Here is a 22,049-nt window from a genome sequence, read left to right as displayed (position 1 = left end):
TTGTAGTCGATAAAAACCCAGCAGAATAAAAGCCTGATTGCAGTGATGAATAATGCATATTGCCTATGGTACTAATTAACCTTGTACTCCAGTAAGATATTATAGAACAATAAGGCTAATTTGAATGTGGTCCAGTACTTTTCCCCATGGCTTGTGGTTATCACCCTTCCTAACGTAAAATTTTATTTGTTAAATGAGAAAAATATATTTCTTATTTTTCACATAAAATGATGAAAATAATGAAAAAATGAAATCATATATAAAATCATGCATTTCCATGTATATAATATATAATATGCTAAGTATAAATAAAATGTGCTCAATATAAATAAGATACAGGGTTTATAAGTAAATTGAATAACAACAATATACATTAACTTGGGGAAAGAATCAGCTAAAATATTAATATATGATCACTCCAACTGGACATGGGGATCCCTTTCATTTATATCTGATCCTTCTACTCATGTAACTAAGAATTTTACTCTTCCTTTTAAAATAATAAAATGAATTAAATGGACAGGTATATCTAAAAGCTGTAATGGGGATATTTTCTTCCAACATAAACTCCTATCAATTTATTTAAAATATAATGTGTTTCTCTTTGTGACTAAATCGCTGTGGAGAGACAGTCATAATGATGCCTAGGAAGAGGTAAATTATCTTCAACTGAAAATGTCAATCTTTAATGTTTTAATTATACTATTTAACCTATTATTTGTGTATTTTTAAGCTTAAAAATAATATTTCAAATCCCTATTTCAAAAAAAAAATCTCTTGCAAAAGCTTGATGATAAAGATCTTCTTAGATTTTGGATGGCTCCCATGTCCTCTTCAAAAAAAATGCTCAAATGTGACAAAGTACATCTGTACAAATGAACCTGTTCTCTGTTGCATGTTTAAAATTTTTTTTTTTCAACGTTTATTTATTTTTGGGACAGAGAGAGACAGAGCATGAACGGGGGAGGGGCAGAGAGAGAGGGAGACACAGAATTGGAAACAGGCTCCAGGCTCTGAGCCATCAGCCCAGAGCCTGACGCGGGGCTCGAACTCACGGGCTGCGAGATCGTGACCTGGCTGAAGTCGGACGCTTAACCGACTGCGCCACCCAGGCGCCCCACTCTGTTGCATGTTTAAAAGGAAACAAGAGGAGCTGAGTGTGAGCAAGAACAAAGTATCTAGTAGGAAAGAGTTTCTACTAGATTTCATATTAATATACTTTTGAATGGAAATACTGCTTTGTTCATAACAATTTGTGTTTGCTTTTAGACATAGTTTGCATATATGTAAATGTCATTCTTAATGGAAATTCTTTGAATTTCAATTATTCTCTTTATGAGAAAAAAGTATCAAGTGCCTAAGCATGCTAGAGATTTTCAATCAAAAGAATAGGCCACGAATATATTGTTATGAAGTCTACTTAAGTTTTTATTTATCACTCATATAATGATCACACATAAGGTCTTTTTTTCTTTTTAGCTGGTTATCTCTTGATGGAAAAATCAAGGAATAATGAATGCTTATAAAAGTGTGCTGGTCTCTCCGTTGCCAGTATGATATAAGGGTTAAGAACAGAGGCGCTGGGGGCGCCTGGGTGGCGCAGTCGGTTAAGCGTCCGACTTCAGCCAGGTCACGATCTCGCGGTCCGTGAGTTCGAGCCCCGCGTCAGGCTCTGGGCTGATGGCTCAGAGCCTGGAGCCTATTTCCGATTCTGTGTTTCCCCCTCTCTCTGCCCCTCCCCTGTTCATGCTCTGTCTCTCTCTGTCCCAAAAATAAATAAACATTGAAAAAAAAATTAAAAAAAAAAAAAAAAAAGAACAGAGACGCTGAGGGCACCTGGGTAGCTCAGTCTGTTAAGTGGCCAACTCTTGGTTTTGGTTCAGGTCACGATCTCACAGTTTCATGGATTTGAGGCCCACATTGGGCACCACACTCACAGTGTGGATCCTGCTTAGAATTCTCTGTCTCCCTCTCTCTGTGTCCTCCCCGACTCACACTGTCTCTATCTCTCTGAAATAAATAAATAAACTTAAAAAAAAAAAAAAGAACAGAGACTCTGAGACAAATGGCCTAAGCTTTTACCCAACTTCACTACTTACTGACTAAACCTTGTTACATAAACTGTCTGTAAAAAGATGAAAATTATATCCGATTCATAGGGTTTGTGTGTGTTTCTGCGAGGGTTAAATTATATAATAAATATGCAGTTCTTAGAAGAGGATGTGGCACACAGAACTTGCTATAAAAGTATTAGACGTGTTGTTATTATAATTATTATTAATACCACCTTCAATATCCTTGAATCACTATCTCTAATGATAGAACAAAAAGCATGAGTTTTTTTTTTACAGAAAATTTCTACACACATTTAACAAATATTCATGAGTCAAGCAATGTCTTTATATATCATAAGAGTATATAGTTCTTTGTCCTTTCATTACAAGGAAACAATCAAGTTTCTTCTGAAAGAGGCGTAAGAAGTAAAATTTCAAAAATAGCTTTCTTTTGAGGAATTAATGTAGGATTCTCTCAAAAAGTAAACTTTTTTTTGAGAGAGAGAGAGAGAGAGCAAGCAGAGGAGGGACAGAGAGAGAGGGAGGGAAAGAGAATCCCAAGCAGGCTCTGCACTATTAGCACAGAGCCTGACAAGGGGCTCGAAACCACAAACCGGGAGATCATGACCTGAGCCCAAACCAAGAGTCACATGCTTAACTCACTGAACCACCCAGGTGCCCCTCACAAGGTAGACCTTTAAATGAAGGCAATAATTTATAATAGAGAAATTTATAATAAAGGGAGGAAAGAAAGAAATTAAGAGAGGTTATAAGTAGAAGTAACCAAAACAATGCAAGACCTAAGTGGCTTTAGAAATGAATAAAGAATTGGAGAAAAGAAAAAAAGAAAAAAAATATATAACCTGGCTTTAAATCTTGTCTGGGAGTTGGGCCTCAGAGTTTTTCATGGTCAAATGCTACTTCATGAGGAAAAATATGTGCTACGTGTGTTTTAATTAACCATAAGAGCTGAAGTATTCAGTACTTTCCTGGGTTTAAATAGGATATATTCATGTTAGCAATAGAAAAGCTAAAATGACAGAATATAATTAAAAAAAAAATCTTTTTGTTTCCAAGACCAAAGCAAGTGAGACTTCTCTGAAAATAACATGGAAATGTGAGGTTTAATGGAAGCCAGTTACATTTAGTTTGTGTCTGTCCTTTCCATACAGAAAGTATGGAACATTTTGTTGTAATCAGCTGTTATAAATCTACAAGCTCTAAAGAGCATTTAAGAACTATGTTATGAATTAGAAACCGATTGGGCAAAATAAAGAAAAAGAACATATCTTTTTCTATAGCAGCCAGAGACATAGCTCTCTTTTTTTTTTTTTTTGACCTTACTATGTAAGACTAGCAATATTTATAACTCTAAAACTGTAAAAAGGAAAGACCTCAAGCTTTAACTTGAAATACACTGAAAAATTGAAAGTTACTATCTTTGGAAGATGAAAATAGGGGTTCCCAAAAGCAGACAAAAAAGAGGAAAGAAGAAGAGAAGAAAGGAGAGGGATAAGGGAGAAGGATCGGGGGGGTGGCGGTAATATTCTTAGGGAATTTGTGTCTAGTCATATTTCTTCAATTCCTATTTTCATGACGTAAGCAATGAGGAAGTATCATTAATATATCAATAGTGTGTGAACACATATATATTATTTTTAGATCATATGAAACTACATCTTTTGTACTTTCTAAGTGGTCACACATTAGCAGTTTTTTATAATTGGATAAGATTTAATTAATTTTTCCTACCAAAAGTAAATAACATATTCAATTTATATGATAATTATACAATCTTGATTTTGGTTATAATTCTTAGTATTACTGACTACATCGATATCTAAACAGAATTAGTTCTGCTTATACCTTTTTCTACAATTATTACCAAATATTGATCTTTGAATGTGACCAATTTTAAATCAAATACCAGTTATTGCTAAAACAAGTCACAGTTATTATTTTTTTCCACATCAGTGCTACAATCTTCATCACATTTGTCCTTTCTTCCCCACATAACTCTAATAATTAAAGTTTCATTTCCTTTTTAATTAAAAAATAAAATGTGGGGGCACCTGGGTGGCTCAGTCTGTTAAGCATCTAACTTCAGCTCAGGTCATGATCCTACAGTCTGTGGGTTCAAACCCCATGTCTGGCTCTGTGCTAACAGCTCAGAACTGAAGCCTGTTTGGATTCTGTGTCTTCGTCTGTCTGTCTCCCCTACGCTCATGCTCTGTCTCTCTCAAAAAAGAAACATCAAAAATTTTTTTAAAAAAATCAAATAAATAAAATGTAACTTCTGGTGACTTGGGATAATATGCTTTTTGTTCAAAGTTAATATGCATTGAAGCCAAACAAATCTTTATTCAAAGCTAACCATCAACTCAGGGTGCTTGCAATCAAATTTAGTCGATACCAGCCTCAGTTTCTTCAAATATAAAATAGAAATAACAGTATATATCTGGCAGGGTTATTGTCAGAATTGAATTGCCTTCCATATACTTGGCATATAGCTGGGTCTAATAATACATAAATACGAACTTTTTTTTTTTTTTTCCTGTAACAGTTCTGTTTTACCCATTAGAGCATAAGAATGCCCTTACAATTGAGCTGATTGTTTAATTTAAGTCAGTTGAAAGAGAAATGAATATTATTTTTATTGTACTATTTTATTTATGAAAGTCTGTCAGGATTTGTGGGAGATGAAGAATCATTTCGTTTCTTTATTGCGGAGAGGAAAACCTAAAGATCCAACCAGGTCCATGAGGCACAGAGAGAGTTCCCAAGCCTGAATCCTGAGAAGTCTCCTCACTCACATTATACAGTCCAGTTTGTTTCTTCCATACCACATACCCAAACAAAGCAAAACCAACAAAACAGCAAAACAAAATTTGAATACAATGACATGCAAATACTCCAAAAGCCAAAACATCTTTCTTAAAGCCTCCTATAATATTTACAGGAGAATACCAGCATGGCAAAGTAACTCATGTACACAAGAATGCACAAAGCAAAACAGTCAGCAGTGGATTGAGAGATCTTCACCTACTGACCCACGCTCTCCTCAAACATAACATGACTATGAGGTTTATTCCAAAAATTGGTGTCTTCCATTCTTCTGACCCTTTGTTATGCCTCTTTTCTAGCCACCTTAAATTGTCTTTCCCAGTCCTCAATGTGAGGTCAGACGTGGGGACAAGAATCTTCCAGATGACTCTGGTGGCTCCTAGGTCTTTCTGGGGTGCCAGTGTTCCTAATGTACATTATAGTGCAGCTGCCAAGGGCAACAGACTAATAGGCACACATGTGATCTGCATCAAGCTCCCAAATTAAGTGAAGCTTAAGTATTATAACAGAGAACACATGGTGGAAAAAACACAGCCTCGGAAACAGGCACACCTGAGTCAAAATGTCAGGTCGCCACTTTCTAGTTTTAGTTTGAGTGATCTAAACAAAATTACCATGAATTTCAGTTGGTCTAGAAACTATGCCTCACAGGATGTTGTCAGCTTAAAAGAGAGAATGTGAATAAAATATTTAACAGTATCAGCACATGGTAGGTCTTTGTAATCATATCAACCCTTCTTCGGCTTTATCATCCCATTTAAGACATCCTGAGGGGCACCTCGGTAGCTCAGTCGGTTAAGCGTCCGACTCTTGATTTTGGCTCGGGTCATGATCTCACAGTTGTGAGACTGAGCCCCGCATCAGGCTCTGTTCTGAGCATGGAGCCTGGTTAGGATTCCTTTTCTCTTTCTCTCTCTGCCTCTCCCCTGCTCGTGCACTCTCTCCTTCTCTCAAAATAAATAAATAATCATTAAAAAAAAAAAAAAGATATCCTGACAATTCTGGTGTTCAGAACCTTAGGCCTTACTTCTTGGGATCCCTATTATTTCTAAGCTCTAGCTTTTGACACTCACTTGAAAGTCAAACTATTCCCTTTGGCCCATTTTGTATTTTCTAAGAACAAGGTCCTTTTCCCCTCAACTTTAATTCCATTCTCTTCTAACTTCAGATGAAAATAACAAGTTCTCCTGAGGTCTGATCATGGAAATGCTTGGACCAGTCTTTTCACTGATGGTACAGGTTGCCCTTGGTTAAGACATTCACCTTCATCAGATTCTTTCAAAACTCCGGTATCTGTCAACCTTTATGCTTCCTGAATGCCAGCTTTTTCTTCAGTCCCGGAGCAATGTGTTATTAATTGACTCTCCATTCCTGTCACATATATTTAAATACTTGTAATATGCCCTGTTGGTCCGGTTTGTTTTCCCCTCAAATTGAGATAAAGATTTTCACACTGAACTTACTTATACAAACCCACACACTCAAAAACCTCCTTAGTCTTTAAATAAGTCCCTGACCTGCATAGCTGACCTGGTGCAGACCGTCCTCCACAGAATATGCTCCCATTTCCCAGTGTCCTGCGTCTGCTAAGAGGGTAGGTCACCATCCCTGGGTGGTGGCAGAGCCACCAACAGATAGAACAAGTGACAAAAACAAAAAAAAACTCAAGCACTTCCTCTAGGGTTATCTCTCACTGAAACTGCTTTTAACTTTTAAAGCTATTTAAATAGCATGTACAGGGGATTTTCTTTCTGCCAGGTACGAAGCTTCATCAGCCTCCACTCTTTAAAATCGAATCCAGGTTTTGAAATCATAAACAATACTTTTATTGTGGGAGATGGTTAACATTTCTCCCCCTGTGGATTATTTCTAATGTTATGAACTGAGAGCAGTAACATCTCTGGTCTGGCAATAAAGCATGGAAGAAATCAAACTATAAAAATCAAGTGCTATCCCTGGGTACTATTTTAAAGAAACTGCTAACAGATGTTTTCCTCTTGTCCACAGTGGGAAAAATTTCCTACTTTGGATTTAACTTCGTTTTCACCCGAAGAGTGAAGTTCCCCAAGTTTAAGTGCATTATCTATTGCTCCTGTCCGTGTGGATTTGAACAGGACCGACTTGACTTAAGTTGGCTCTATTATTACTTTTTAAATTCCCCCACCACCCCTCTTTGCAACCACTGACTGTGTCAAAGAAAGCTACTGCTGTCACAAAGCAAGGCGTATTCACTGTTGTGACATTTTCATTTATCTGGGCAGGAACATGCTTGAAAGGACACTGCCTAGTTCTAAGTAAAGTATGGAAGACAATCAAGCCCAGTTAAGCAAACCAGGGTTGACATATTAAATCATGCTTGAACCAAGACAGCAACAACAGATGACACACAAAACCTTCTAAAGAGAATTTTAAATAAATAAATAATACAGGTCACTCCGGTTCTAAAAAAAGAAGCTTTTAGCATTGGAAGATACTGGGAAAAGGTGGATATTAGAAATCCTTCACAGGAGCATGTAATTATGTTGCTTTTTGACGGTAAAATATAAAACTGGAGGTATAGTGTTGGAAAGGAAAGCATGAACAGAACCCTGGAAAACCTTGGTGAGATCACATCACTTCCAATCTATAAGGTGGAAAATAAAATTCTGATAGTCCCACCCTTTAAGAAATGTCCTAATGGAATCCTTTCAAAGTGCTTTGAATTCATCAGAAGCAAAGCCCTTATGCATATGGAGTAGTGTGTTATTATTCTCCTTCACAATCACACAGCAGGAACTTTGGAAGCATTCATTCTCCGAGTCTGATTCCTGCTAACAATTCCATCAAAGAAATGGAGTTATCCATCAGTCAAATTATCATTTGCCCTAATTGTTACTTCCCACAAACTGTGGCTCTTCGTTCTTTCCTTTCCTTTTTTTAACCTCTATAACTTAAGGGCACTCAAATGAGCAGGATATCTTCAAGCTCAGCACAGATCAGAGCATATCAACAAATCACTTCAGTTCTTATACATGAATTCTTACTTGCCAGCCTTATATGCAGACAAAACACTTAAACACCAAAGAGAATAAAATACTAGAAGATAAGATGTGACCCACATCCAAAACCAGAAACAATAAAGGATACAAAAGCACTTTTCATGTAATGAAAGCAAGTTATGAGATCATGGAGAGCTTAGAATTCATATTTTTATTGGTACAGTTAAAGAATGATACACTTTCTAGAAAGAACTATGCCAGGGCGTGTTGCCCCATGCCTTCCTGCTTTATAATAACTTGCATGTCCTTTTGGACTAATGTATAAGTGAAACTGAAAGGCAACAAATTATATCATTGAGGTAAATAGCATACTTACCTTATCTTCTGTAAGTAGTGTAAACTAACTATATTAATAAATCAACTAGACTGATACCTACAGGTAAGCTTCTTTTTTGTTACTTAGAAAGTTAGTGTTCTGGGCAACCATTAAAAGTGGTTAAACAGAATTTTCAAGGTTACTCCATACAGGAGGTGCACTAAATAAACATATACAGTTAGAGCACAAAACATTTAACGCATTAATTGTAATAGAAATATGGCCTTAAAAAATTAGTGCTTTTTATTCATTAATCCTGATATTATCATTGAGGCTCTATGTGATTACAAACTACAAATCAATCATTGTAATTAATTGTGCTTATATACTGTACTAAGCACAGTAGGAGAATGAAGAATCTCAAGTTAAATATACAATTCTAATCCTAAATCTGAACATCCAAAAGGTAAAAGGAAACCTGAAAATGATCCAGCGACACCTAGAAATGCTAAATTAAACAAGACCGAAGATTAGGGTTTGTTTTGTTTTGTTTTGTTTTTCATGTAGGGAAGTTATAAGAAAAGCATATATATATATATATATATATATATATATATATATATATATATATATTTTAAGGTGTGGGACAGGTGGGCCACAGGGGGCAGAAACACAGAGGGACTTAAAGCACGGTTTGCTAAGCAGCCTGCTGGAGCTAAGCCTGCTGTTCTCCAGGCCAGGTGGGGTGAGGTGGGGGACTGGATTTGAATACTCCAGGCTCTAAGAAAAAGAGCCATAACATTCTGCTAAGTGGGGTGCCCTTCAGAAAGCCTGAAACCTTGAAGAGCTGGCTATCCCCTCAAAAGCCACAGAGAAAAACAATGCCCACGTGTACAAGGACAGCCAAAGAGTCTTGTGTGTGCATAGCCTCTTGATGGGGGGGAAGAGATCAATCTTTAAGAATCAAAATCTGTCGCGTTCCCTGTGTGAAGTTTTGGTGTGTAAATTTACACTAGCCTCCAAAAGCCAGCAAATTTTATTGCTAAATATTACAATATTTCTCAATCCCGGCTGTACACATTATAAACTACCTGGGGATCTTTAAAAAAAAGTAGTGATAACCTGGCTGGTACTACACAATGAGATCAGAATTTCTTGTAGGGGTGTCCAGCAATTATATGGTTTAAATTATTTTGTTGAACTATAATTGTTGAGAATAGTAGAATTAGATAAAAGTTGGTCCCAATAATAGGAGGGAAGGCTAAATCATGTAAGGAACTCCTGTGAGTCAATGACAAAAAAACAAGCATCCCATGAATGAATAGGTAAATTCATAATTTGGAGTGATTAGAACATTGGTGCCACTTGTATTTTTTCTCTACTTTGCTGTGGTTTGATTGTTCCCCTAATTTTCTGATATTGTCTGTTTATTATAATAGTAGAAATAACAGGTAGTAAGTATGGGATTTCTAAGTCAAGATGCAATTAGCAGATACTAAAAAAGGAAAATAGTATCATTAGACCTAATACTGTCAAAACTTCTATAACTACAATCTATATCAAAAAGCCATATTAAGGAAGATCTGGAGAAGGAGATAAAGATAAAATTAATGCATAATAGTTCTGAAACAACATGAATAGTGAAATATCTTGACAAGTATCCAAAGGGATTAGGATAAATGTATTTCTTACATAGTTGTATGGTCCTAATTTATGTAGTTATATGGTCCTAATTTATCTGTACCTCAGTTTCCAAATATGTAAAACAAAGAAAAGAACATTCACTTCAAGAGTCCTTTAAATCAGTGCTTCTCAAACTTGAATGTATGGAAAAAAGCACCAAGGGATCTTGGTATGTAGATTCTTGAAATGTAGATTCTGATTCAGTTTTTCTGGGGTGGGACCTGAAATTCCTCATTTCTAAAAAATTAGGTCATGTGGATGTTGCTGGTCCATATAACATTCCTGAAATAGGCAGACTTCATATGCATTTACAGGCAGATTTTGTGTGTGTATATTGTATTGTTAAGGATTTCACAGAGGAGAAATGTTAAACACTGTTTGGTTTTATATTTGTCCACAGTCACACATTTATGAAATGGAAGAGTAAGATTTGAACTGAGGGCTGCATCTTAAGCAGCCTTCAGATTTAAGATTGTAAGTTTGCTTAATTATTTTATGAAAGTTGGCTACTTCATTTCTTAACATCTGCATTAAGTTTTTTGAATTTTTTTGCTCTTGAAAATCTGAAAGCAGACACTGAGATGTTTGCTGAATTACACTCAGAGTTTTCAACATTAAGTTTCTCTGTACACACAATTTTTCCCATGAGAGCTATACTGATTTGTGTTATCAAACTTCATGAAAGTCCTTTTCCTGCTATCCAAATAATAAGAAAAGAAGCAAACAATAAAAGAGAGTATGTTTTAGTTTCCTCTTATACTTAAATCAACTCAATACATAAATTAAGATATGGCCTTCGTAAGATCTGTGTAATTATTTTTGGTCTAATAATTATCATTCTATACTAACGTTATAATAAAAGGACCCTATGCAGTGCATCTCATGTTAACAAATGTTTATCATCAAGAGGTGTTTTGTACAGTGCAAGCCACTTGAGCATAAATATAATCATTAATTCTTTATCCATATGATCACGATGGAGCTCCAGTTCATTAATGTTATAATCCATTTGCACAGTAACAATACAGAATGTTCCATCAGCATAATAAAATATCCTAGAGATCCACCCAAACCAGTTATTAGAATTACTATACATATGAAGTATAGCATTCATGTGTTACATTTATTCTCTTTCCCTCCATCTCCGTCTCTCCTTCTATATATACATAGATAGATGATAGATAGATAGATAGATAGATAGATAGATAGATAGATAGATAGATATGTATGAAAAGAGAGATGGGGGAAGGAGGGAGGGACTCAAGACTATCGATAGTATAATGTCTTTTATGAGTGAGAAAGTAAGGGTGCAAATAAAGATTAAAAGTTTGTCTAGGAGACAAACAGACCAGTTTGTTAGAGTATTTAGTTCTTTCTCCTTTCTTCCATTGCCAAGTCTCCCTGTTTTGTTATGCACATAAGGCAGAAGATTCACCAGTTACCAGCCATTGTTGGATCAATGAAACATCAAATTCTTAAAAAAGAAAAACCTTTCATACTTTCAGTGAATGTAATAATTTCCAAGGAGCCACCCACTGAAAATACTGAATTATTTCATGTTTGATATGTCTGTGTTTGACCATAGATATTAGGAATTCTCTATCCTTAAGATATAGTATACTATGTATATGAACAGACTCTTTTAGCAGGTAATTCTAGGAATTTGTAGCTCTTTTATTACTCTAATTTTAATATGCAAATACACTTTAAAATATAATTTTAGAAAGAAAAAAGATATACATAAAATTGATTAATGTAATACAACGGATCTCTGCACTGAAAGCTCCTTCTGCTTGTTATGCCATCTGTATATCTTTACATCGTTGTTTTTTGTTTTGTTTTGTTTGTTTTGTTTTGTTTTGTTTTACTCCACATTTAGGTTAAACATCACTTTTCAGAGAACTATTTTCTTACTTCCCTACCTAAACTTACACACTCACACTGCCATTAGCAACTCTCATAAACTGCAACTGTAAATGTGAATCTATATGTATGTTTGTATACCTATGTGTCTGCATTCCTAGGATACAGGAATTGTATACATGGAATACAGTGCTAAGTATAATAATAAAGAATGAATCATAATAGGTAATCAGGAAGCAAATCTTCTTTATAAAAGAGATTCTAATATATTTACATAGTTTTCATCATCCAATAAATAAAAATGTAGGATTATCATTTGATAAATGATACTGCTCAAGAATATAATTTCTAGGTTGAGAAAACTCGAGAATTTTCTAACCTGAAACTACGCTGTATTTGGCAATTGACAAACATATACTCCTGTAAATACATTTTATTTTTAATGAGAGCTATAAGAAGTAGCTAATGTTTGCTGAATAAGTGCAGTGTGCTAGGAAGTAAGTAATTTCCATGTAATGTCTCATAGTATTGCTATGACTTAGAGATGGAGGAAATAAGGAGTGGAGAGATTCGATGATGTACACAGGGATACAGTGCTGATAAATGGCAGAGACAGGATTGGAATACAGGCATTCTGGCCAGAATCCACGTGTTCAAACCACTAGAGTATGCTGCCTCTCACAAGCAGCATGTTCCCTACGATATCCAAGTTAAATCAGTCATATTTCCAAATGTACACATCCTTCATTCTGCAGAATTTTAAGAAAAAGATTCACTTTTGTAAAGACAACCAGTCTATAGACATATTTAGTTTTTAGCAGCACATCTACTTACATAGACAATTAGTGGTTCTGACCTGGTTAGAATTATGCCTCCAGGGATCATTAAGCACTCTGTGGAGGCATTTTTTGATTATCAAAGTGGGGAGGGGTGTCCTACTACATCTAGTGGATTAGAGGCCAGTGATTCTGGAAATATCCTACAATGACTAGGACTACCCCATCACTCAACAAAAAATATCAATAGTAACCAGTGGCCCCAAATATCAATAATACCAGTGTTGAGAAACCCTGATTTAGAAAAAAAAAAAAAACAAAAATAAATGCAAAGTATGCTCTAAAACTGTGACACAACTAATCCAAAACTATTAAGGAGGAATTAAAAGAAAAAAGAAACAATTTCATTATTCTCATATATAATACCTACAAATGGATGAAATGATTTAACCACTTACTTGTCTTGGTGATGGTTCTCAGAAGCAGGACAGACACACACACACACACACACACACACACACGCACACACACACACACACGCACTACTGATATTCTGTACTTCCACAATTACCATCTTTTGTTAAAATTTTGAAATTAAAATCAGTTTCCTTTTGTTGTATAAAAGAGCATACCAAATAGAACCAAAAAGTTCAACCCCTTTGATGTTCTTTGGTAATGTGCCTAATTAAAAATAACTAGGCTCTCTAGTGCATAATTACACAAGCACCTAATACTCTATATTTCCAGTCAATTTTGTTTCAAACATAAATATGCACCAGAAGTATGAATGATCGACATACTACTCCCTGCAGTATCTGGACTGTTTCTGAATCAAGGCTTTTTCTTGAGCTCAGTATTTGCACTACATTTTCCTTGCTATGCAATCATCTCCCAGTTGGACAATTAATAAGTGCTTTTTCTCCACAGCCCTTGGCATGTAACCTCGCTTACCCTGTGTTTTAGCATGCACTATATACCTTCTTCACTCTGACTGGTTTTGGCAGTGACCCACAATCTAAATCTCTTTCCTCCATTTGATATAAGTGAAACTATAATTATCTAGGGGTAACTTCAAATTACTACTTCATTCCACTAGCAACTGATGAAGATTAGTGGTCTTGCCTTGCATCTGAGTAAGTCAGCAACATAATCACAAGAGAACTCAGCAGGCAACATTTGATTCATGTGAACTCAATTACTTCTGTCAAACACATTCACTTCAATAAAAAGCAGAAACTTCCAAAATGGGTTTTTGCTAATAATTTTGTACTCAAAAAAAATTTCATATGACTCTTAAGGGGCAAAAATAGCATGAATTTCATCAGAAATAATAATAAATAACAAGTAGGAAAACATACTTGTATAAATGGATTTAATACATTATTAGTTTCTGAAAGAACATTTCAAAGAAATAAATTTGTATACTTAAAACAGTTTATTATTGAAAATATGGGCATAGAAGTAAGCCTTAGAAAAATAAATAGATTCTATATTTTAAATTAATACAATAGAAACAAGAGTTTTTGTTACCTCATTAAAAGCAGGGTATTATGGGAAAGGTAGTTAATTTCTCTTAAAGGACATTAAATAAAGGGATAAGAAGATGATACAGCATGAGTTGTTAAACAGACAGAGATTCCTGAATTACTTCTTGGTTGTCTTCTGGATTGAAATCATATGTTAATGAGCTGCCCAGCATTCTGAGTCCTGATTGTTTAGTCTCTAAAACTAGTTGTGTCAACTCCATCATGCTCTGCATCTTTATACCAGGTCACATGAGCAACTACCTGGTCATATCCTAGTACAGGCTTAGTAAATATTAACATATGATGATCATTACAACAGATTTATTCACGCTTCAGCTTCTTAATATAGTTATATACTTAATTAAATCCCAACATATTTTGATTAGCAAAGAAACAGTAATTAAATGTAAGTGTATAATAAGTGTATATTATAAATATATTTCAGGATGTGATTTCTAAGGTCTAAATCACTAAGATGGTCTCTATCACAGTTAATATGTCATATGCCAACCATATATGGTTTAACACACAGAACTTGAACATTTGGCCTGATGATCTTAGGACTAAGAAATGACTGGTTTGAGACACACTTTGTCAATTTTGTGACTGAAGAGACTTTCTACAAATAAATACAAAGGTTAAAAAAAAGGAAATCAATACAGGGGTACCTGGAGACTCAGTTGGTTGAGCGTCCAACTCTTGATTTCACCGTGGATCATGATCTTGCAGACATGGGTTCGAGCCCCACGAGGGGCTATGCACTAAGTGCGGAGACTGCTTGGGATTCTCTCTCTCTCTCTCTCTCTCTCTCTCTCTCTTTCTTCCCCTCCCTGCTTATGCTCTCTGTCTCAAAATAAATAAATAAACATTAAAAAAAAGAAACCAATATAGTAGTTTGCCTTTATCCACTCTTTTGTTTTCAGTGTTTTCAGTTACATGCAGTCAACCACAGTCCAGACTCAGATGATTCTCCTGACATACTGTCAGAAGTTCAGTAGTAGCCTAATGATAGATCACAGTGCCTACATCATTCCCCTCACTTCATCTCCTCATGTAGGCATTTTATCATCTCACATCATCACAAGAAGGGTGAGTAAAGTACAAGATATTTTAAGAGAGACATCTCATTCACATAACTTATTACAGTATATTATTATAGTGTTACATGTTATTATTAGTTGTGGTTAGTCTCTTACTGTGCCTCATTTAAACATTAGACTTTATCATAGGAAAAAGCATAGTATATATAGGGTTTGGTATATATGCAATTTCAGCCATCCCTGAGGGTCCTGGAACGTAACCTCCTCAGATAAAGGAGCAGTAGTATAATTTTAAAGCACAATCTTCTTTTATACCTTTGCCCATTCTATTTTCTCCTGAATTTACTTCTCTACCTCTCGACTTATGGTTTCTTCCTTATTTCTTAAGATAACCTTCAGCATCCCTGCCATCAAGGAGTGTGTGATCTAGTGGGAGTAAAGACAGTCATTAATCAAATAATAAATTAACAAAAGATGCAATATCATAACTCTAAATGGCTCAATGAAGGGAAGATATAGAAGTAAATAACAGAGAGGCCTAACTTTGAAGAGTCAGGGATAGTTTCCCTGAGGAAGGGGTGTCGGAGGACACCCCTGAAGGATTAGTATGAGCTAATCAGGCGGATGGTTGTGCGAAACCACTAGATTTGCATTTTTGTAGAGGTGATACACTCACATGGCTCAAAAATCAAACTATTATATAAAGTCATCCCTTATATTTGAAAGTAAAGTTCCAACAAGACATACTTATAGATTGGAGGAAAATAAATAGAGAAAAGTGGATGCTTTTAAGAGACAGCCTGGAGGTGATTTCTATGAATATTTTGTGATAAATAGGACCCAGGTAGCGAGTAGGAAGGAGATGTTAGGAATGCTCCCTAGATTTCTGCCCTAACAAGAATAGTTTAAAAACATCAAGATCGGGGCGCCTGGGTGGCGCAGTCGGTTAAGCGTCCGACTTCAGCCAGGTCACGATCTCGCGGTCCGTGAGTTCGAGCCCCGCGTCGGGCTCTGGGCTGATGGCTCAGAGCCTGGAGCCTGTTTCCGATTCTGTGTCTCCCTCTCTCTCTGCCCCTCCCCCGTTCATGCTCTGTCTCTCTCTGTCCCAAAAATAAATAAACGTTGAAAAAAAAAAATTAAAAAAAAAAAAAAAACAAAAAACATCAAGATCCACATTGAATGGTTTGAAGATAGCATATTAAGATCACAGAATTATTTAAAGTTATGATGGAATTTTATATGCCACACACAGGGACATTTACATTTGCATATTCTTATTACGTGTAGATATAAATGTCTCAGGAATATCTGTGATACCTTAATTCTCCAAAATAAGCATTCAAAACTTATTTATTCATTCAATGAAGTAGGTTATTTATAGGGTAAACATTTGAAACTCCTCATAGAGTGGCCACATGCCATCTGTATTTTGGAAAACACCAGGAGGCACTATTCAAACGGACTATGTTGTGTAGAACACCCTCTGGGGCTGGGTAGTTCACTATTTTCATGACCCCACCACCTTTGTTCCTATTACCAGGGTAAGATAATAAATGAGTTTAGACAGACCAGCCTAGTGAAGTTTTCTACAATGTAGCTAGCCTCTCTGATTTACCCCACTGTCTCTCAGTTAGGTTTCTAACTGAGTGTGGGAAGAGAAAGATATGCATTGAACGCCTGGATTGAGAAACATTCTGTCAGAACACTACTTCCCAAGATACTTTCATGACAAGCATGCAGAGAACGTTTTAATCCCAGCGAAATAAATAATTAGCTTCTAAAAAGGCAGAGGTCTTTTATACCCTCGGTCCATCTGGATGAAGACAAAGGTCACTGTGTTCTGCACTGAACTGACCACATACCATTCTCTAAAGTGACATAAACAATGAAATATAGCGTGTTGCTTTGTAATATTAGAAAATGAAATTTTAAAAATGTAAGATTTATATTATAAATATTTTAAACAAAATAATGAAATGTATTCAACAGATTATGCTTAATCTCCTGCTTTGATTCTACAATTACATATATCTTCACGTTACACTCAGAGAGCCGTTCAAAAGAAAAGTTAAGATAATGTTAGTTAGAACTTTCCTTCACATCTAATCCCAAATAAAATATAATTAACTTCCCTGGAAAGTTAAAAATGATTTCCAAAACATAATTGTGATTTAATAAAACTTTGTATGTATGTATGTATGTACATATATAAAGGTATAGAGAGTTGTAGACACCATAAACTTAATTGTAGATGATATTGTAGGGATACAGAATATGAGCTGATGAGGAAAAAGAAGTTTTCATTTATTTATTTTTGAGAGAGAGAGTGCAAGTGAGCGAGGAAGAGAGACAGAGAGAGAGAGAGAGAAAGAGAATCCCACAAGGTGCAGAGAGAGCAGGAGAGAGAGTGCAGAGCCCGGAGCAGGGTGCAAGCTCATGAACCGTGGGATCATGACCTGAGTCAAATTCGGATGCTTTCATCAACTGCACCACCCAGGTGCCCTGAAAATTTTTTTTTAAATGCGGCAGTGTGTTTCTAGAGAGAAATAATTAATCAAAATCACTATGATTTACAGGTAATTTCCCTAGTTTTGATCCCCTGGATCTATAATCAATTTACAGTCAGGCCTGAACAAACTTGAGCAAGTCTGATTCACATTATATAGTGGATTTTGAAAAAAAAAAAAAAAAAAAAAAAAAAAAACGTACTTGAAGCTTCCAGGCAGGATAAGGGTACTTCTCAGCATTTGGTTTTCTCTTCAGTTAATAAGTCTCATTACCTATTTAGCATGTGCACAGCATGGTAGAAAAAGTTTCATAAGGATGAATGAATTTTTTTTTTTAAGTAAAAATGTTTTCTTCCTCATAAACTGTTCTTCACTTTGACATAAAGTACAACCCTGTTCCCCAAAGCCATTGACAAACATCTAAGTTTAACTCACCACATTGTGGGCAAAAGAAGGATATTTTCAAATGAAGGGGACAGCGTACATGATCACATTTCAATTAAGAAAATAAAACAGAAAAAAATTCCCCAAGTATAAATTGATTTGAAATAAGCGTTTTGTGTTGGCTCCATCTCCAAAGTTATTTTCTCAGGTACTACTTATTATGCATTCAATATTGACTTGTAAATTTTTAAAAATTTTTTAATGTTTATTTATTTTTTAGAGAGAGAGCATGAGCAGGAGAGGGGCAGAGAACGAGGGAGACATAGAATCCGAAGCAGGTTCCAGGCTCTGAACTGTCAGCACAGAGCCCCACATGGGTTTGAGCCCATGGACTGCAAGATCATGACCTGAGCCTAAGCTGAACACTTAACCGACTGAGCTATCCAGGCACCCCTGACTTGCAAATTTTTAAAAGCGAATTTGTAATAACAATTATACGTAAACAACACGCTGACCAGCATTTTCGTATGGGGTTCATATGGCTGAACTTATTTCTGAAGAAATTTTAATTTTTTTTTTCAACGTTTATTTATTTTTGGGACAGAGAGAGACAGAGCATGAACGGGGGAGGGGCAGAGAGAGAGGGAGACACAGAATCGGAAACAGGCTCCAGGCTCTGAGCCATCAGCCCAGAGCCCGACGCGGGGCTCGAACTCACGGAGCGCGAGATCGTGACCTGGCTGAAGTCGGACGCTTAACCGACTGCGCCACCCAGGCGCCCCTGAAGAACTTTTTAAAGGCAGTTAAAAGCATGCCAAACAAGTCACATCTAACACTTGCATTTGAATTTTACATAGCAAGGTAAGGTTACTATTTTCTCTTCGTGGAGAGACAATACTTGGTAGCAGACAATACTCACACTAAGAAATAATCCTTTGGTTTGAGTTGCTCAAGATAAAACTTCTGAAAGTAAAATGAATATGAAATACTACACTGCAAGTAAGACACTCTGTGTGTATTAATTATGTATATTCAGTAAAATATTACATTAAATCTTTGATCGTTGCCAGAAATTTTAAAATTCTGAGAAGAGAGAAATCAAACTTGAAGAGAAATAATCTCCATAAATTAGCAAAGTAAAAGGTCATCTGCTCATAATCATTGGAGGAAATACATATACGTGATCCAGCTGGTGCTGACATTTCCTGCAGATCTGCAGGCAAATTCTTACCTTGACAGGTGCCATTTTTCTCCTCATATCCTGCCTTGCACATGCATTTCCCGATGGGCACCAGCCACTCCCCTTCAGCGCTGCAGTGCATTTTGGGTGGTTCGTCTGTCACAGAATGGTTGACACAGGAACCTGACACTTCTAGCAACTGCGAGGAGTCAGCTCCAGTGATTGTGTCAGGGAACACAGCCAAGTGACGTACCACAGAAGGGCATTTTTTATAGTACACACGCACAGAAACCAGAGCAATGCAAGCACCCACATCTTGAAAGGCAAGATAAAATCCTTTCTTGCTTAGAGGTCCTACATCTCTGACCTCTGTATTCAGTTTCATAACGCGGTCACCAAGATCAAGCTCTGTAAAGCTTTCATCGGCAGCAATGGTATCAATTTTGATGTACTGGTTTTCCTTGATGTTTCTCCCATTCTCATCATCCGACTCAAAGTAATACATGTTAAAGGTTTCCTTACAGGTTCCCAATCCTCCAGGAAGACTGTTGCAGTCACGCAGAGTAAACTTGAGTTCTATAAAGATTCTGGAAGCACCTTCATTGGAAATCCAACTGGTCAAAAGCCAGTTATTCTGATTCTGTTCCATAACTTTGCATACTTGGTATGTGTGGATAGGGGCATAATTTTCATCAACTTCGCCAATCTCTTCCCACTATATAATGTAAAATAGAAAGAAATTTTTTTTTAATATTTAGAAAATAGCTAGTAAACATAGTCAAAGGAAACTATTTCAGATCTAGAAATTTCTGCCGCCTTCCTCTATGGTATCAGAAGAGGAAGCTCTATAATGAGAACTTTAAAAATACCTTTTAGATTAAGTAAATTAATAGCACATTAGTCACTGTAACTCAAAAGTTAACACACACACATTTCAGGGGAAAAAGAGCATGTATTTCAGAGAAAAAGAAGAAAACTGCATGTGGGTACAGTTAACAAGCAGTGAAAGGATGTATATTTGGAAGAAAGTGAAGTATAAAAGCTAAGAAAGTAGATAAAATGTGACAGAAAAAAGAAGTACATTAAAAAAAGACAACAGTAAAAAAGCAGTAAATATGGAAAAGAAGGGATAAAGAAACATGTGAATCCACATTTATTTAATTATGGCATGTTACAAATAACACATCAATGTAATAAAATGTGAGAGAAAATTCATTACTTTAAAAATTAAAAATAGATGCTTATTTCATTGAACCAATCTGTTTAGGATTCTTTTGCAAATTGGATAGCTAAACTTATTCATAGATTTATCTATGAAATATAAGCCTAGAGACAGATATAAAATAGAGACAAAAATTATATATGAAGAGCCTTGTCATTTTGAATACTGAGTTCTTATTATATCCTGGGAATGCATTAATTCTTTTTACCAACTCATTATTTTATGAATAATGACATTAAGAGTTTGGAATATATATAAGGTATAGAAAAAATTAAGCATGATTTATATAGCTTCCAAAATATTAGGTCAAAGAGATCTAAACTTACCTCTTTCCCAATAAAATTCCAGCTTTTAGACTTTCAGTGTACCATAATCACTTTCTAAACAATATAGAACCAAGTTTTTATTCTCCATAAGGATGTTATTATAATTTAAGGAAGTCTTTTAAACTTGTACAGAATCTGTGTACAAAACTGTGTGTATATAAATATAAATATATGTGTGTATATATATATATATATATATATATATATATATATATATATATATATCCTTAAAAATGACCCTGAAACACAAAGAGCATTGAAATCATACTGACTTTCAATAAATCCAGAGTTTGATTTCAGACTTTAAATATTATAGATAATAAACTTCATAAACTTCATCTCTTTAGACATGAATTTAAATAGAGCATTATTTCTTGATTCTGCTCAACTGACAAAGATGTGAAAAATGTGGAGTCACAAGGGATGCACATAAATCGTGTACCTCAGATGGTCCCTCTCAAAATTCTAGCTGCCATCAGACAAGCATAAGTAAAATGTGCTAATGAGCAAAAACTGCTGAGCTCCTTAAATTCACAAGAGAAAGACATCAAGATTTTATCTTAACCACTTTCACATCATGGTGTTATGTGAAGCCTTAGTTCTTTCATTTAATCTCACTTTTGTCTTCTCTCAAAATGTACATAAACTCTACTTAGCCTCGGATTTCCAAAACAGCTTTCTATTTCAGCAATCTGTCACTAAACTATTTACATTAGCTTCCTGAAGTGATCCAGCTATAAATCTCTTTATTATAAATGGTTACTGAATGCCATTATTAATATTTCATGCAAAAAAGCACATCAACTAACCAAATAAAAATAATACAAATGATCAACTTACTGTACCAAAACTAAATAGATATATATTCTTTGAATTAGTAAAATGGAAAATGGCATCAACAAATTTTTTCTCTGAAAAAAAAGAAAATCAAAATGCTATATTATCTGTTTTAGATTATTTTATCACAGTCTTCCAATACAAAACACAGATTTCAAATCTTTGACCTTAAATAATTTACAAAAAAAAAAAATAAACTATTTCTGCATCATGTATTCCAATAGAACACTGCTAGCAAGTAGGAGGAATTGGACAAGTAAGAGGAATCAGAGAAACAGCATCTTCCAGGATTATAAATTAAGCAATTCACAGTCTTTGTACAAAGTCCAAGGTACCACAAATATTATTAAAAATGCAAGCCAAGCAGCACTCAACAAGACAGCTTAATAGTTACTGCTTCAGGTGATAATTTCAAAGTATGTGCATAAGCAGCTACTTCTCCGAATATTCTTAATTAAGAAGAGAAAAACTATAATTTTCTTTGATGTTATAATCTATCATGGTGGGATTTTA

At 35.3% G+C, this 22,049-nt stretch overlaps 1 protein-coding gene across 9 annotated transcripts in view; it reads right to left on the bottom strand.

Annotated features, from left to right (window-relative positions):
- Positions 1-22,049, bottom strand: part of EPHA5 (EPH receptor A5) — a 344,908-nt gene that overhangs the window by 250,681 nt on the left and 72,178 nt on the right. For all 9 annotated transcript variants that reach the window (XM_045473882.1, XM_045473884.1, XM_045473883.1 and 6 more), the window contains exon 3: positions 19,203-19,866. In XM_045473882.1, coding sequence (XP_045329838.1) covers positions 19,203-19,866 — 664 coding nt within the window. The remainder of the gene's footprint in view (positions 1-19,202; positions 19,867-22,049) is intronic.

Source organism: Leopardus geoffroyi, chromosome B1 (assembly GCF_018350155.1).
Source record: "Leopardus geoffroyi isolate Oge1 chromosome B1, O.geoffroyi_Oge1_pat1.0, whole genome shotgun sequence".
Taxonomy (NCBI): domain Eukaryota; kingdom Metazoa; phylum Chordata; class Mammalia; order Carnivora; family Felidae; genus Leopardus; species Leopardus geoffroyi.
Note: the sequence above shows the minus strand (reverse complement) of the source record. Positions and strands in the feature narration are given on the sequence as shown.